We start from the raw sequence: 14600 nt of genomic DNA on the forward strand, positions 1-14600 counted from the left end.
ATGTAGTTGCAAATGGCAAGATTTCATTCTTTTTGATTGCTGAGTAATATTCCATTGTGTGTGTGTATGTCACATCTTCTTTATTCATTCATCCGTTGATGGTTATTTGCGCTCTTTCCATACTTTGTCTATTGTTGATTGTGCTGCTGTAAACATTGGGGTGCAGGTACCCCTTTGAAACAACACACCTATATCCCTTGGATAAATACCTAGTAGTGCAATTGCTGGATCGTAGGGTAGTTCAATTTTTAGTTTTTTGAGGAACCTCCATACTGTTTTCCAGTGGCTGCACCAGTTTGCATTCCCACCAGCAGTGCAAAAGGTTTCTTCTTTCTCCGCATCCTCGCCAACATCTGCTGTTTCTTGAGTTGTTAATTTTAGCTATTGTGATAGGTGTGAGGTGGTATCTCATTGTGGTTTTAATTTGTATTTCCCTGATGATGAGTGGTGTTGAGCATCTTTTCATGTGTCTGTTAGCCATCTGGATGTCTTCTTTTTTTTTTTTTTAACGTTTATTCATTTTTGAGACATGGAGAGAGACAGAGCATGAGTGGAGGAGGGGCAAAGAGAGAGGGAAGAGCCCGACGCGAGGCTCGAACCCATGAACTGGAAGATTATGACCTGAGCTGAAGTCAGATACTTAATCGACTGAGCCATCCAGGCGCCCCTGGGTGTCTTCTTTAGAGAAGTGTCCATTCATGTCTTTTGCCCATTTCTTCACTGGAGTATTTGATTTTTGGGTGTTGAGTTTGATAAGTTCTTTATAGATTTTGGGTACTAACCCTTTATCTGATATATTATTTGCAAATGTCTTCTCCCATTCCGTCGGTTGCCTTTTAGTTTTGCTGATTGTTTCCTTCGCTGGTCTATTACTGTTTTTTAAATCCAGAAGTTAGTTCTTTTTTTAACCAACTGTAATCTGTTTTCTTAGCACATGGTCTGTCCAGTCAGTTTTCCTGCATGGTGGCTCTGACCAGACTACTACCCTTTTTAGCAATTTGATCACTACCCTTATTAAAATATGTACCAGTCATTTACTTTGTAAATACTGTTCTGCAAAGCATGGTGCTTGGTATTAAAAATACAAAAAGATAAAGCAAGCCCCAAGAATTGAGTGTATAATCACTTGCAAAATGTACTGTATACCCACTCCACAAAATAACTCAGTAGAGCAGATTTCATAGATGTAACCTCTTGGTATAAGATTTGTTTTTTGTTTTGTTTTTGCTTCTGCTTCTGCCTCTGCTGTCTAGGCCAGTCTGAATTTGTTTGCATATTTATCACATGAATTCTAGCATACTGTTTTCATTCTTTTAATTTTCTTCTTTGTTATTCCTCAGTAGAGTGAACTTCTATTTTTCTAAAATCCCAAAGTCTGGAATATTTAAGCAATCCAAATTGTTCCTACTTTCGTGAGAGACATATGTTATGTACACAAGTTGATAATAGGGATATATCTAAAATAACCTCTAGGCTGTAGCATGGTGTTATTGTTAAGTTACTTACTGCTATAACCCTATACCTTTTATGTATGTGGTATTTTAAGTTGACAGTATTCTGCTTTAGAGAACAGCAAACTTTTTCTTAAAGGGACCTGATAAGAAACATTTCCAGCTTGTAGGCATTATGGTCTGTTACAGCTGCTCGTCTCTGCTGTTTAGAGGGAAAGCAGCCATAGGCCATTCATAAACCATTCAGTGTATACATAAAGGGATTCTTATGCTTTTTAGTAAGAAAACACTAAGTAGGTGAAAATATTTGTTGTCTAGCACAGTAGGGGAAGTAACTTATAAATAAGGTTTATATTTAAGTTTTTAGACTAATACAGTTTTAATTAACGATAATGAATGTTAAGTAAATTGAAATGTTCTCTTAAATTTGTCTCCCAGCTCTTCAGAAAATGGCTTGATATAGTGATAGTTCCTGATGTCCAGTTGCTTCATACATTTTGTGTGTGACGTGCCATCCCTAGCATTGAGATAGTTCAGTTGGCCTTGTCATTTTAGTCTTCTTCCTGGTTTTAATTCCTCATTTATTTTTGTTCCTGGAGTATTTTCATAGAAGTGTGACAAAATACAACTTAGGTTTATCAGGCTGTAAGCTCTAGTGATGTGTTTAGATTTCTACCCCAAAAGATCTTTTTGCCTGAACTTCCTGAAGATGGCTGTTTTGTTCATTCCTAGGTGTTACTGAGGCAGGTGTTGACCCACCTCGCAGTGCATGGTGAAATGCGTGGCTGTTTATCAGTTCAGAAATGGCAGCAGGCTCTCTTGATGCCGGTGCACACTAGCGGTGCTGGCATTTTCTCTCTGACTTTCCATTTTACCAGAGAGTAGTTGCTTTGGAGTCTTACAGAGCTCTAGGAAATGTTGAGCTATTTATTCCGGGACGTGACTGGCCTCAACAGAGGAGGGCTGCCTGGTATCAGAGGGCAGACCATGCAGCAGCGATTAACTGAGATTCCAGTGCTAGGCTTGGTTGATGGCATGCTCTCCCCTACTGAGCTTTAGTTTGCACACAGAACCCCGCTGGCTCCTCCAAGGGCATCATTGGCTTTCTAGTGGCAAAACCGTGTACTTCTTTCAATCCTCATGAAATGAATTTCCTTCATTTTTGGGGTTTGTTTTTGAAAGAAATCTGTTCACCGTGTCTTATTCTGGACTTCTGCCACAGGCCCGTTAGTAATCAAAGATGATTGAATTAAGATTGAAATGCAAGGGGGCACATGGGTGGCTCAGTCAGTTGAGCGTCCGACTTTGGCTCAGGTCACGATCTCACGGTTCATGGGTTCGAGCCCTGCATCACGCTCTGTGTTGACAGCTCAGAGCCTGGAGCCTGCTTCAGCTTCTGTGTCTCCCTCTCTCTCTCTCTGCCCCTCCCCTGTTCATGCTCTGTCTCTCAAAAATAAATGGACATTGAAAAAAAGTTAAAAGACGTTGAAATGCAAGGAACTTTCCTCTATAGAGTTGAGGCAGAATTATTATGGTGACAAGTTTTTTAATTCATTAAAAATTTTTTTTAACATTTATTTTTGAGAGATAGAGTGGGAGAGGGGCAGAGAGAGAGGGGGGGACAGAGGACCCAAAGCAGACTCTGAGCTGAGAACAGACAGCCCGATGTGGGACTCAAACTCACAAACTGCAAGATCATGACCAGAGCCAAAGTTGGGCATGTAACTGACTGAGCCACCCAGACACCCCTAAGTTTTAGAATTTATTGTTAATAAAATTTGTGTCTTCAAGTTCTAATACTATTAAATTGGTGTCACTTGTGTTACTGTTCTTATTGGGGGCTGTAGTTTGGTTACTGTCATCATAAGTCCACTAATTTTTTAATCTATGAACAGTGAAGATTATTGATGGAAATTATGTAACCGACTTTACCTTTGAGTGGTGACAGCTGTAATATTGCCACTAATTCTCTTACCTTTGAATTTGTTTCCTAAGAAATTGCAGCTTATTAAAAGATAGCTTATTAGTTTTTCTGAAGAACATTTCATAACAATAACTTATGTATACTTACTCATTGCATGTTATACAGAAGTGTCCTGTGAACTCTAGATCCAGTCTAAGAATTGGAAACCCAGTGTTATCCAGTGTAGACTCATTGGATTGATTCAGTGGGTTTTCTCCGTAGACTCATTGGATTGGTTCAGTGGTTTTCTCTTTCCTTACTGTTTTCCCCTCTCTCGTATTCCTGAGCTAGTGACTGATAAAATTTGTCTTTCTTTATAGGGAAGAGTCTTATTTTGTTTGTTGTTTGTTTGCAGATTATTTTTTCCATTTAGTTAATTGAAATTTTAGCTTGAAAAAATGCTTCTTTTTCTTCTCGGTTGCTTCTGTAATGAACACTGTCCTGTTTTATTTCCAGGTTTGAATTCTGGGAAGATTTTGAAGAGGACCATGGGAAAGGAAGGGAAAACGGGTATCAGAGTCTCCATAAGGTGTTGGAACCCTTCCTTCTCCGTAGGGTCAAAAAGGATGTAGAAAAATCCCTTCCTGCCAAAGTGGAACAGATCCTCAGGGTGGAGATGTCTGCTCTGCAGAAGCAGTATTACAAGTAAGCTATGGGCCGGGTCAAGCCTCAGTGGGATTAACATCAGTACAGAGAAGCCATAAGATAGACAGTTGACAGACTGCTTTTTTCAGTGATGCCTCAACACAGATTTAAGAAGCAGTATACTCATGGTTAGAAAGAGGAAGTTTTATTCTTGCTTTTTTCTTTGGGTGAGAATTTGCATAGCACTTTTTATTATGTGGGTAGTCCGAAGTATATGTTAAATTTTAATGCTAATCCCCTTCCAATAAACAGGTATATTTTGCTCAGTCATGTATTTCTTCTCTGCTACTCAATTCAGTCAGTCTACAAAGTGGCAGGCATTGTGCTAAATACTGGGAGTACGAAGATGGGTGGAACATGTTCCTGCTAGAAGTGTTGCTCAGTAAGCAAGACAGAGTAGAGACAAGTGGCTAAAACAGGTTTGTTTACTAACTGAGGCAGATGCAGGGGGATGTGCAGGTTTAGAAGGAAAGTGCTCCCCTCTGTGCTGATGGGGAAGATGCTCTCCTTTCTGGCACCCCAAGTGGCTTGGCCAGGTTATGGACTTGGTTTAGGTTATGATGAGTTTAAGGCAAAATGCTGGATTTGGGACAGGGGGTGGTATATAATATGCTCGTCATGGGCTTTAGTTTTGATTATTTCAAGTTAAATCTGGAGTAATTATAACTACATACCGTGAAAATTATAGTCTAAGGTTAAAAGTTTGGTAATCTCTCTAATATGCCTTGCTTTTTTTTTTTTTTTTAATTAAAAACTTAAAAAATTTTTTTTATTTTTTTTAATTTATTTAAAAAATTTTTTAATGTTTATTTATTTTTGAGACAGAGAGCGCGTGCATGAGCAGGGGAGGGGCAGAGAGGGGAGACACAGAATCTGAAGCAGTCTCCAGGCTTTGAGCTGTCAGCACAGAGCCCAACGTGGGGCTTGAACCCATGAAACGTGAGATCATAACCTGAGCCAAAGTCGGATGCTTAACCGACTGAGCCACCCAGGTGCCCCAAAAATATTTGTATTTTTGACAGAGAGAGGTGTGTGTGTGTGTGGTGGGGGCGGGTAACAGAACCTGAAGCAGGCTCCAGGCTCTGAGCTATTAGCACAGAGCCTGACGTGGAGCTCAAACTCATAGACCATGAGATCATGTCCTGAGCCAAAGTTGGACACTTAACTGACCGAGGCACCCAGTCCCTGCTTGTTTTTAATGAAACCAAAAAAAACCACAGGATTTTAGTGGTCAAAAATTACTATCTGACCCTTTTGCCTAATACTACCTTGACTTTTAAAAATCTTTTTATTCTGGGAAATCTCTGCTATGTACAGAAATAGAATAGGAGGTAGTCATGTACCCAGAGTCAACCCAGTTTCAGTTACCCACTCATAGCCAGCCTCAGTTCACCTGTATCTTCATTTGCACCCCCATTTCTATCCCTAGATTGTTTGAAACATGGTTCAGGTACTTATCAAATGTTTCTGTAGGTACCTAAAAGATAAGGACTAAAGTGAGACAAAACAACAGCAACAACAAAACCAAACTTACAGATACAGAGAACAGAACAGTGGTTGCCAGGGGAGGGGGTGAGATGGGGGGTGAGAGGAATGGGTGAAGGGGGGGGTCAAAACATATAAACTTCTGGTTATAAAATAAGTAAGTCATGAGGATGGAACATGCAGCATGGCAGTTATGATTAATAATACCATATTGTATATTTGAAACTTAAGAGAATAGATCCTAAAAGTCCCCACCACCGAGGAAAAAGGTTTTTGTAACTGTGTAGGGTGATAGATGTTAGACTTACCGTGGTGATCATTTTGCAGTATATACAAGTATCAAATCATGTTGTACACCTGAAGCTAATGCAGTGTTACATGTCAATCATACCTCAATAAAAATATAACTTCAATACTAGTATACTTAAAATATCAATAATTCCTTATTTTTATTTTTATTTTTATTTTTTAATTTTTTTTTTCAACGTTTATTTTATTTTGGGGACAGAGAGAAACAGAGCATGAACGGGGGAGGGGCAGAGAGAGAGGGAGACACAGAATCGGAAACAGGCTCCAGGCTCTGAGCCATCAGCCCAGAGCCTGACGCGGGGCTTGAACTCATGGACCGCGAGATCGTGACCTGGCTGAAGTCGGATGCTTAACCGACTGCGCCACCCAGGCGCCCCATTCCTTATTTTTATAATACTTAGTGTTTACATTTCCCTGGTTGTCATATACATAATGTACACAGGCACATACACACATGCACACAGATGGCTTGTTTGCATTGGGATCTTAGTAAGCTCCATACATTATGACTGGTTGTTATGTCTCTTTAGTTTATTTGAACCCGTTTACCCCATCCTTGTAAATTTTTTGAGAAGAAACTGAGTCTGTGTTCTCTAGATATTTTTCACAGCCTGGATTTTTCTGATTCTAGCTCCGTGGCATCATTTAATATTTTTATTTGATCCCTTCTCATTTCCGGATAAGTGTAGATGTTTGATTAGACTCAGATTCAATGAGTATTTCATAGAATGCAAAGGTACATTCTTTCATAGGAGATTGTCTTCTTGTGATATTAGCAAGTATTTGGTAAGCATTGCCTAGATCCATTACTTCATTAGGGATTAAAAGTGGTGCTATTCAAATTTTAGTACTCCTTTGTTTATTAGCTGGAACACTTCTACAAAAAGAAACTTCCCTGTTTCAACTGAGGAACAGTTCATATAGGAAAAACAGAATAAGTAAATGCATATTCTTTTTGATTTTTGATATTTAAAAAACACTAATTTTTTAAAAAGTTTTTTATTTTATTTTAGAGCACAAGTGGGGGAGGGTCAAAGGGGGGGGAGAGAGAGAGAGGGAGAGAGAGAGACCCCCAAGTAGGCACCACGCTCAGTGCAGAGCTGGACACCAGGCTTGATCCCATAATCCTGGGGATTTCAAGCTGAAATCAAGAGTTGGATGCTCAACCGACTGAGCCACCCAGGCACCCCAACAAAATATAATTTTTTAAATTGAAATATGTTTGGGGTGCCTGGGTGGCTCATTTGGTTAAATGTCCGAACTCTGCTCAGGTCATGATCTTGTGGTTTGTGAGTTCAAGCCCCATGTCAGGCTCTGTGCTGACAGCTCAGAGCCTAGAACCTGCTTCAGAGTCTGTGTCCCCCCCTCTCTCTGTCCCCCCTCTGCTCGCTCTCTGACTCTCTCTCTCAGAAATAAACATTAAAAAATAAGTAAATTGAAACATGTTTGACATATAAAGTACAAATAGAAGGTGTATAACATGTTACTTTGATATAGTTATATACTATAATATATTGTCATTGTAGTGTAGTTAGCACCCGTATCACATTACCTAATGATCCTTTCTTTTTAGTGGTTGGAGTCATTAAGTTCTAGTCTCGTAGTAGAGTGGCTGAATATATGATATTGTTGTCTGTATTCACTATGCCATGCATTAGATCTCTAGGGATCATTTACTACTCATTGCAGTTTGTACTTTTAAACAACATCTGTCCCATCCCCACATTTCCAGGTAACCAGTATTTTACTTTGTGTTTTTATGAGTTTGGCCTTTTTAGATTCCACATATAAGTGATACTATATAGTAGTTGTCTTTCTCTGTCTGACTTAGCACAGTGTGCTCGAGGTCCATTCATGTTGGATATTTGACATTTTTAAAAGAACCAATAGGGTATCTCCATGTCTTCAGAGGTTTTGACCAATGAGATTTGTTTTGGTATGATTATGAACTCCTCAATAAGCAAATTTATGCTTCATTCTGTGACAGGTATTGTTTTACACTCATGGTTAGAATGGCTCCATTTTTAGCTGGGAGGAGCTTATTCAAGTTGGTTCTGAGGCCTTTTGACATAATCCTCGCAGTAGTTGATAGCTTTTTGCTTTCTGAAATAAAAAAATGTTCATGTTCATCTTGTACATTTCCTGCCCCAGAACTAGAGTCAGCCATATATCCAGCATGCTCTGCATACTATTTTGTTGGAAAATGGAATTTGGAGACCACAAATTGGCTACTAGAGCTGTTATTTGTGGCTACATTGGACATCACTCACAGGCTTTTTCCGTGGACAGAATTAGAAAATTTGTTTTTAAACAGAAGAAAAATATATCATGATTTTTTTTTTTCACTTAAACAGGACAACATAGAGATTTTATTTGACCTTAATAGTCTTAATACCCCTACCAAAAATTTGACTTCTCAACTGCACCAACCTAATTCATACTACACACACAGCTTTACAATAATTATAATGCAAGGATTATTGTCAGCATTGTAAATAACAAAAACAGGTTAAGGGTTTTTTTTGTTTGTATTTTGTTTGTGTTCTACTGGAGGGGCACTTGGGTGGCTCAGTTGGTTGAGTGTCCCACTTTGGCTCAGGTCATGATCTCATGGTTCGTGAGTTCAGGTCCCACATCAGGCTCTGTGCTGACAGCTCAGAGCCTGGAGCCTGCTTCAGATTCTGTGTCTCCCTCTCTCTCTGCCCCTCCCCCACCCGTGCACGCTCGCTCGCTCTCTCAAAAATAAATAAAATTTAAAGGTATATTCTATTAGAAATGGATAAGAGTCTTAAAAGCACTTGAGATCCTTTGTCTTGTGGATATGCTCCTAACTAGATACAATATTTGATTTCATTTTAGTTTTACTTTTTAAAGATGACTTTGCTTAATTTTTCTTCATAACTATTTATAATATTTGTAGAGTTCCAAGGGCACAACTACAAAAGCTGGCATGTTCAAATATGTCTAGCTTCTATCCTTGTCCCCTTCATTCTAGGCCTTTCTTCCCTTAGGTGATACCAAGTAAAATTCTTAATGTTTTTCTTTCCTTTATTTTCTAATTTTTAAAATACAACCAAATACATTTTAACCATTTTGCTGTCTCCCTCCTCCTATATAAACAGCATACTGTATACATTTTTCTGTACCTTTTTTCACTCAATGATGTGTGCTGAAGAAGACTCCATAGTAGTTTATAAAGATACTCTCTTCTTTTTGCAACTGCATAATATTCCATTGTCAATTTGTAGCATAGTTTATTCAACCACCCCTCGTGGAGGATATTTGGATTGTTTCAAATATTTGACTCTTTTTTTCTTTTTTAATCTATTATTTTTGAGAGGGAGGGCAAGTGGGGGAAGGGGCAAAGGGAGAGGGAGGCAGAGAATATTAAGCAGGCTCCACGCTCAGTGCGAAGCCCCATATGGGGCTTGATCTCACAACCGTGAGGTCATGACTTGAGCTGAAATTAGCAGTCTGATGCCCAACTAACTGAGCCACCCAGACAACCCTCAAATACTTTACTCTTACAAACTGTACTACAGTGAAAATCCTTGAACACTCTACTTTGAGATAGATTTCTAAAAGTAGGATTGTTAAAAGTGTAAAGAGGTTTCATTACTCAGAAAAAAAGCACTTTTAATGTTTTATAGTGTATAGTTAAAGCTTATATATGGATATACATAAATACCTATATATTTCTCCTTTTCTCTTTTAAAATTTAGATATAAAAGATAGTTACCATGAGCATTTTGTCATATAAAATGTCCTTCTACAACAGTTTGTAAATGGGTACATAGCTTCTGTCTCTTGGTAATCTTTATTTAACTAGTCTCCTGCTACTAGGCAACTTATTTCCATTTTTATGTTGTGATAAAGAGTGCTTCGGTGACAGTCCTTGTTTCACATGTGTGTGTATATGTACATATATTTCACTGTTATTTCTTGTTAATATTCCTGTGTTCAGTCAGGTTGAAATGCCCAGTAGAACATGTTTACCCAGTGGTTAACACTCTGAACCAGACTCAAGCTGTGAGCGGTCCTGGTTGGGCAGCAGGAGATGGAAAGTGAAATATCCCTCCATAGTTTTTAACGGTCCTAGGCCTTTTTGGTCTTTATCTTTCCAGTAACTTTGCTCTCTCTTATAATCTGATGCCTCCGATTCTCTCTTTGAATTGAAGGTCATTATTTTAATTTGCAGATGGATTCTGACCAGGAATTACAAGGCTCTTGCCAAGGGAACACGAGGCAGCACGTCTGGTTTCCTGAACATTGTGATGGAATTGAAAAAATGCTGCAACCATTGCTACCTGATCAAACCCCCAGAAGACAGCGAGCGAGAGAATGGGCAGGAGGTTCTTCTGGTGCGTGGCCACCTTGTTTGTAATGAAGTCCTCAAGCACTTCAGTGTCTATAGATGCTTTTTATCAAAGTCTTTTCTTTCCTCCTTTGATGACTCTTCATGGAGCATCAAAAGAAGCTTTAAAAACAGATGAGGAAAGTTAAATAGGAGAAGTATGGAAAGTATAATGTCGCAGATAAACCAGGTGAAGAGCATTTCAGGAATTACTTGTCAGCCAGACTATATGGGGTTTCAGCCTAAAGATGGGTTTAAAATTTATTTTGAGAGAGACAGAGAGCGAAACTTGTGTGAGAGGGGCAGGGCAGAGAGACAGGGAGGCAGAGAGGCAGAGAGGATGGAAAGCCGGCTCCACACTGTCAGTGCGGAGCCCAGCTCGGAGCTCAATCCCACGAACAGTGAGATCATGTCCTGAGCCGAAATCAAGAGTTGGACACTAAACTGATTGAGCCACCCAGGTGCCCCTAAAGATGATTTTAAAAATAGGAACTCTTCAGGGCACCTGGGTGGCTCAGTTGGTTAAGTATCTGACTTCGGCTCAGGTAATGAGCTAATGGTTCATGGGTTCGTGTCCCACATCGGGCTCTGTGCTGACAGCTCAGAGCCTGGAGCCTGCTTCAGATTCTGTGTCTCCCTCTCTGTTTGCCCTTCCCTTGCTTGTTCTCTGTCTCTGTCTCTGAAAAATAAATAAACGTTAACAAAAATTAAAAATAAAGGAACTCTTTGTGATTAGGGGCAAATTTGAAGTATGGGTTGGTGTGTGATGATTGGAATGTCTTGTTAATCTCCAGTCCCTGATCAGGAGCAGTGGGAAGCTGATTCTATTAGATAAACTGTTGACAAGACTTCGAGAAAGGGGGAATAGAGTCCTTATCTTCTCCCAGATGGTCCGAATGTTGGACATCCTGGCTGAGTACCTGACTATCAAGCACTATCCTTTCCAGGTAAGGACCCTCAGGAATTGGAGTCCCTGCCTGCCTCTCTCCGGCTTATGTGCTTTGCTTGTTAAATTATCCTAAAGTTAGGAAACAAGTTTCCTAGCTGGAAACAAATTGAAATTAAGGTTCCAGGAGGGTCTTTATGTTTATTTCCATACCTTTAAGCTACCCTGTAATGAAAATGGTCATGTGAGGTCATTCTGTTTTGGGGGCGGGCCGGGGGGGCAGTAAAGAGGTGAGTAATAGAGGAAAAGCAGGCAAGAGAAATGTGTCAGATGGTTTCCTATGGCCCCATGTCTGGGGTAATAGTGGAGAGGAAGGAGTGTGGACCTAATTACAGAAGTCAAGTTCCTAGGAAGAAAGAGAGAGGTGATAGTTCTGTGTGTTCATCCCAGAGGAAGCTGACCCTGGCTGTGAGGCTGGGACTCAGAGGATCAGCGCACGTGAAAAGTTTGCTGGGCCCTGAAGCAGGTGGCCCCTCTCTTCTCTGTGGGATTGTTACTGTGGAGTTTTGTTTTCACTCAGTTATCTCCTACAATGTAAGGAGAAAAACCAGATAAGAGGGAGAGGAGTTTCCTCAGCACAGTATTTTTTTGGGTATTAGACTGTGTGAAACTTCTCTCTGATACATTTATGGACGTGTGTGCTGTTTATCTTGACTTTTGGCATAACCTTTAAGTGCTTTGATGTTTAAGATTGTCTGGAAAATATTCTTTCTTTGACTTTGAGTGGATGGACTCTCCAACCAACCTATGTAATTAGTCTGGTATTGAAGAAACTTGGAGTTAGTGATTGTTTCTTAAGAAGGCCAAGCTTTAAACTCACTAACAGATTGTCTTTCAAAATGCCCTGAAAGGTGTTGTCATATCCATAATATCTTGTGTGGTCTTTCAGCAGCTGTCTTAGAATATGGTTTAATACTGTGGTTATTATTTAAGAAATCAGCATGCTGCATAAAGACAGTTATCTCTCAGTGTGTCTGACGAGCTTTCAGGTCAAGCTCATCATTTGATATCAAGTAGAACAAAAATTCATTTCTGTTCTCTGAAGGGAATGTTAGACTGCAGTCCACTTGGGTCTGGCATGTCTGCTGTTTTCTATTAATGGGAATTTTAAAGGAGAGCATTTAGGTTCTCTGATTTCAAATATAGGCTCTGAACCTGCCATTTAAACATATATTTGGGCTAAGGCTTTGAACAGAGTCGGTAAGTAAGAAAGGAGAAAGAGGGTTGCCAGGTGTGATCTGACGTGTGTTTCTGTGGCTCTGGGTCTGGTCAGCAGAGCTCTGAGCTGGGGAGGTGTAGGTCCTTCCATGGACTATGTCCCTGGCCACTCGCCCATCACTGGCCAGCTGACATCATCTTTTGGGTCAGTTTTGCCTTCTGTGAAATGAGATATTTTGTTCATCTCAAGTGGTGATTGTGAGGGGAAGACACGTGAATATGATTTTAAAGAGTAAGAAATGCTTTATGTGTACAGATGACAGGTGACAGTTCTCAAGTATTTTTTTGACATACGGTTTTCTATGGTGACATTAGGATCTAGAACTGACACATACTCTAATAAAAGAACTAGTTAATGCCAGAGGCTCTCTTGAATATGCGTTTTGGCTGCTTAAACATTTTGCTCTGATTTCAGAGTGTAATTTTTGGAAAAGCTGGGATATATGATCAACTTAATTTTAACACTTTTAATGTTATGGCAAAATGTTTCCAGACAAAATTTTTTGGTTTGTGTAGCCCTTAATAACTGTGCACCTTGTAGTCGCATTAGCTAAGAAGGACCATTTTCTGTATGAGCTAGTTATTAGGTGACCAGTGGTACAGTGTCCTGATCTCTTTAGTACCTATAGATGTAGAAGCAAACACAGCTTCTGAGCACAGCTTGAGTATTGCCATCTTTCTCCTTATAGGCCCCAGCAGCCATTCTGATCCTTGGATCAACCTAGATAGCCCTTTGAATCCAGAAGTTTCTGACCTTGAGTCTGTAACTGGAGAGCTTGGGCAAGTAGGATGTGCTGCTTAAGCACAGTCCCCTGACAGCATGTTGCCAGTGCATTCCGGTTATTTTTACTAAGTGGGTGTTGTTAGAATGATAAAGGTTGCAAGTCTGGTGTTTTGTTCAGAGTGTAGCTGATCTTCCTACCTTATGATTTTCTTGTGGTTTATTTTTACAGCGTCTGGATGGTTCCATCAAGGGAGAAATCCGAAAACAGGCCCTGGACCACTTCAATGCAGATGGGTCTGAGGTATACCATGCATGGCTTTGTTATCTGGGCAGCTTGGGCTCTGTGTCCAGGGGAAAGCCTTTCTGGCTTAATATATTTCATTTCAGAAACAGTTCGCTGTAAATTTCTCCTGCTTTGAGAATGGAATGAGAAATCACTAGTATAAAGATGCCTCTTAATTTTGTTTATTATTCCAGAAAAGCATATGCATGCTTGTTTATCTCCCCTGGTCCGGATTACTGACAGAGTAGTTCTAATATCAATTGAGTGTTCTCTAGTCACTTCCAGATAGCAAAATTTTGGGCCTGGGAGAGCAGCAAGGCAAGGGTTGGGGACGGCTGGCCTGTAGGATTAATTTTACATGTGTGTTACATCAGAAGGTTCTGATATGTAACTTTTTTGGTGACTGAGGCTTGAAAAATACATTTGCCAGGTCTCATATTTGTTGGATTGCTGGTACGAGATGGCTTAAATTGTGTTGTCCACCTTAGATTTGCATTCTTAAGTATTTTGGTTTTAAGGCACATATAGAAGGGGTGCTTAGGAAAAGTTAGAAACCATAGTAATATTGTGGTTTGTGCACATCAAACTGTTAGATGCTGTGGGATTTTTTTTTTTTTTCAACGTTTATTTATTTTTGGGACAGAGAGAGACAGAGCATGAATGGGGGAGGGGCAGAGAGGGAGGGAGACACAGAATCAGAAACAGGCTCCAGGCTCTGAGCCATCAGCCCAGAGCCTGACGCGGGGCTCGAACTCATGGACCGCGAGATCGTGACCTGGCTGAAGTCGGACGCTTAACCGACTGCGCCACCCAGGCGCCCCTAGATGCTGTGGGATTTGAGAGAAGCTGGGGAGAAGAGGTTTAGTGAAGAAGACACTGTAGCCCCGTGTGCGGGTGAAGGCATCAGCAGAGACAGCCAGAAGTAGAACTAGAGTTTCAGAGAGAACATGAGCGCTTCTGAAGCCTGGGCCACTACTTTGTGTAGGTAGAATGGACTGAACATTCTGCTTTCTTTTGATTTTTTTCAAGTCAGGTTTCTTAAATTGAAGTGTCATGCATATAAAAAAGTACACACATTTTGGGGTGCCTCGATTGTTAAGCATCTGACTTGAGCTCGGGTCACGATCTCATGGTTCTTGAGTTTGAACCTGCAGTGGGCTCCGTGCTATCAGTGCACTCTCGCTCTCTCAAAAATAAAAGTACGCACATTTTAAGTATAGAG

At 40.2% G+C, this 14600-nt stretch overlaps 1 protein-coding gene across 5 annotated transcripts in view; it reads left to right on the plus strand.

Annotated features, from left to right (window-relative positions):
• The window catches only part of CHD2 (chromodomain helicase DNA binding protein 2), a 124818-nt gene that overhangs the window by 59455 nt on the left and 50763 nt on the right, over positions 1 to 14600 (plus strand). For all 5 annotated transcript variants that reach the window (XR_005796205.1, XM_040493748.1, XM_040493750.1 and 2 more), the window contains 4 exons: positions 3871 to 4059; positions 10052 to 10214; positions 11002 to 11154; positions 13325 to 13396. Coding sequence is in view for 4 of the 5 variants with exons in the window: in XM_040493748.1 (XP_040349682.1) it covers positions 3871 to 4059; positions 10052 to 10214; positions 11002 to 11154; positions 13325 to 13396 (577 nt within the window). In the remaining variant the exon portion in view is untranslated. The remainder of the gene's footprint in view (positions 1 to 3870; positions 4060 to 10051; positions 10215 to 11001; positions 11155 to 13324; positions 13397 to 14600) is intronic.

The sequence above is a fragment of the Herpailurus yagouaroundi genome, unplaced genomic scaffold, assembly GCF_014898765.1.
Source record: "Herpailurus yagouaroundi ecotype Mexico unplaced genomic scaffold, PumYag 185, whole genome shotgun sequence".
Lineage (NCBI taxonomy): Eukaryota > Metazoa > Chordata > Mammalia > Carnivora > Felidae > Herpailurus > Herpailurus yagouaroundi.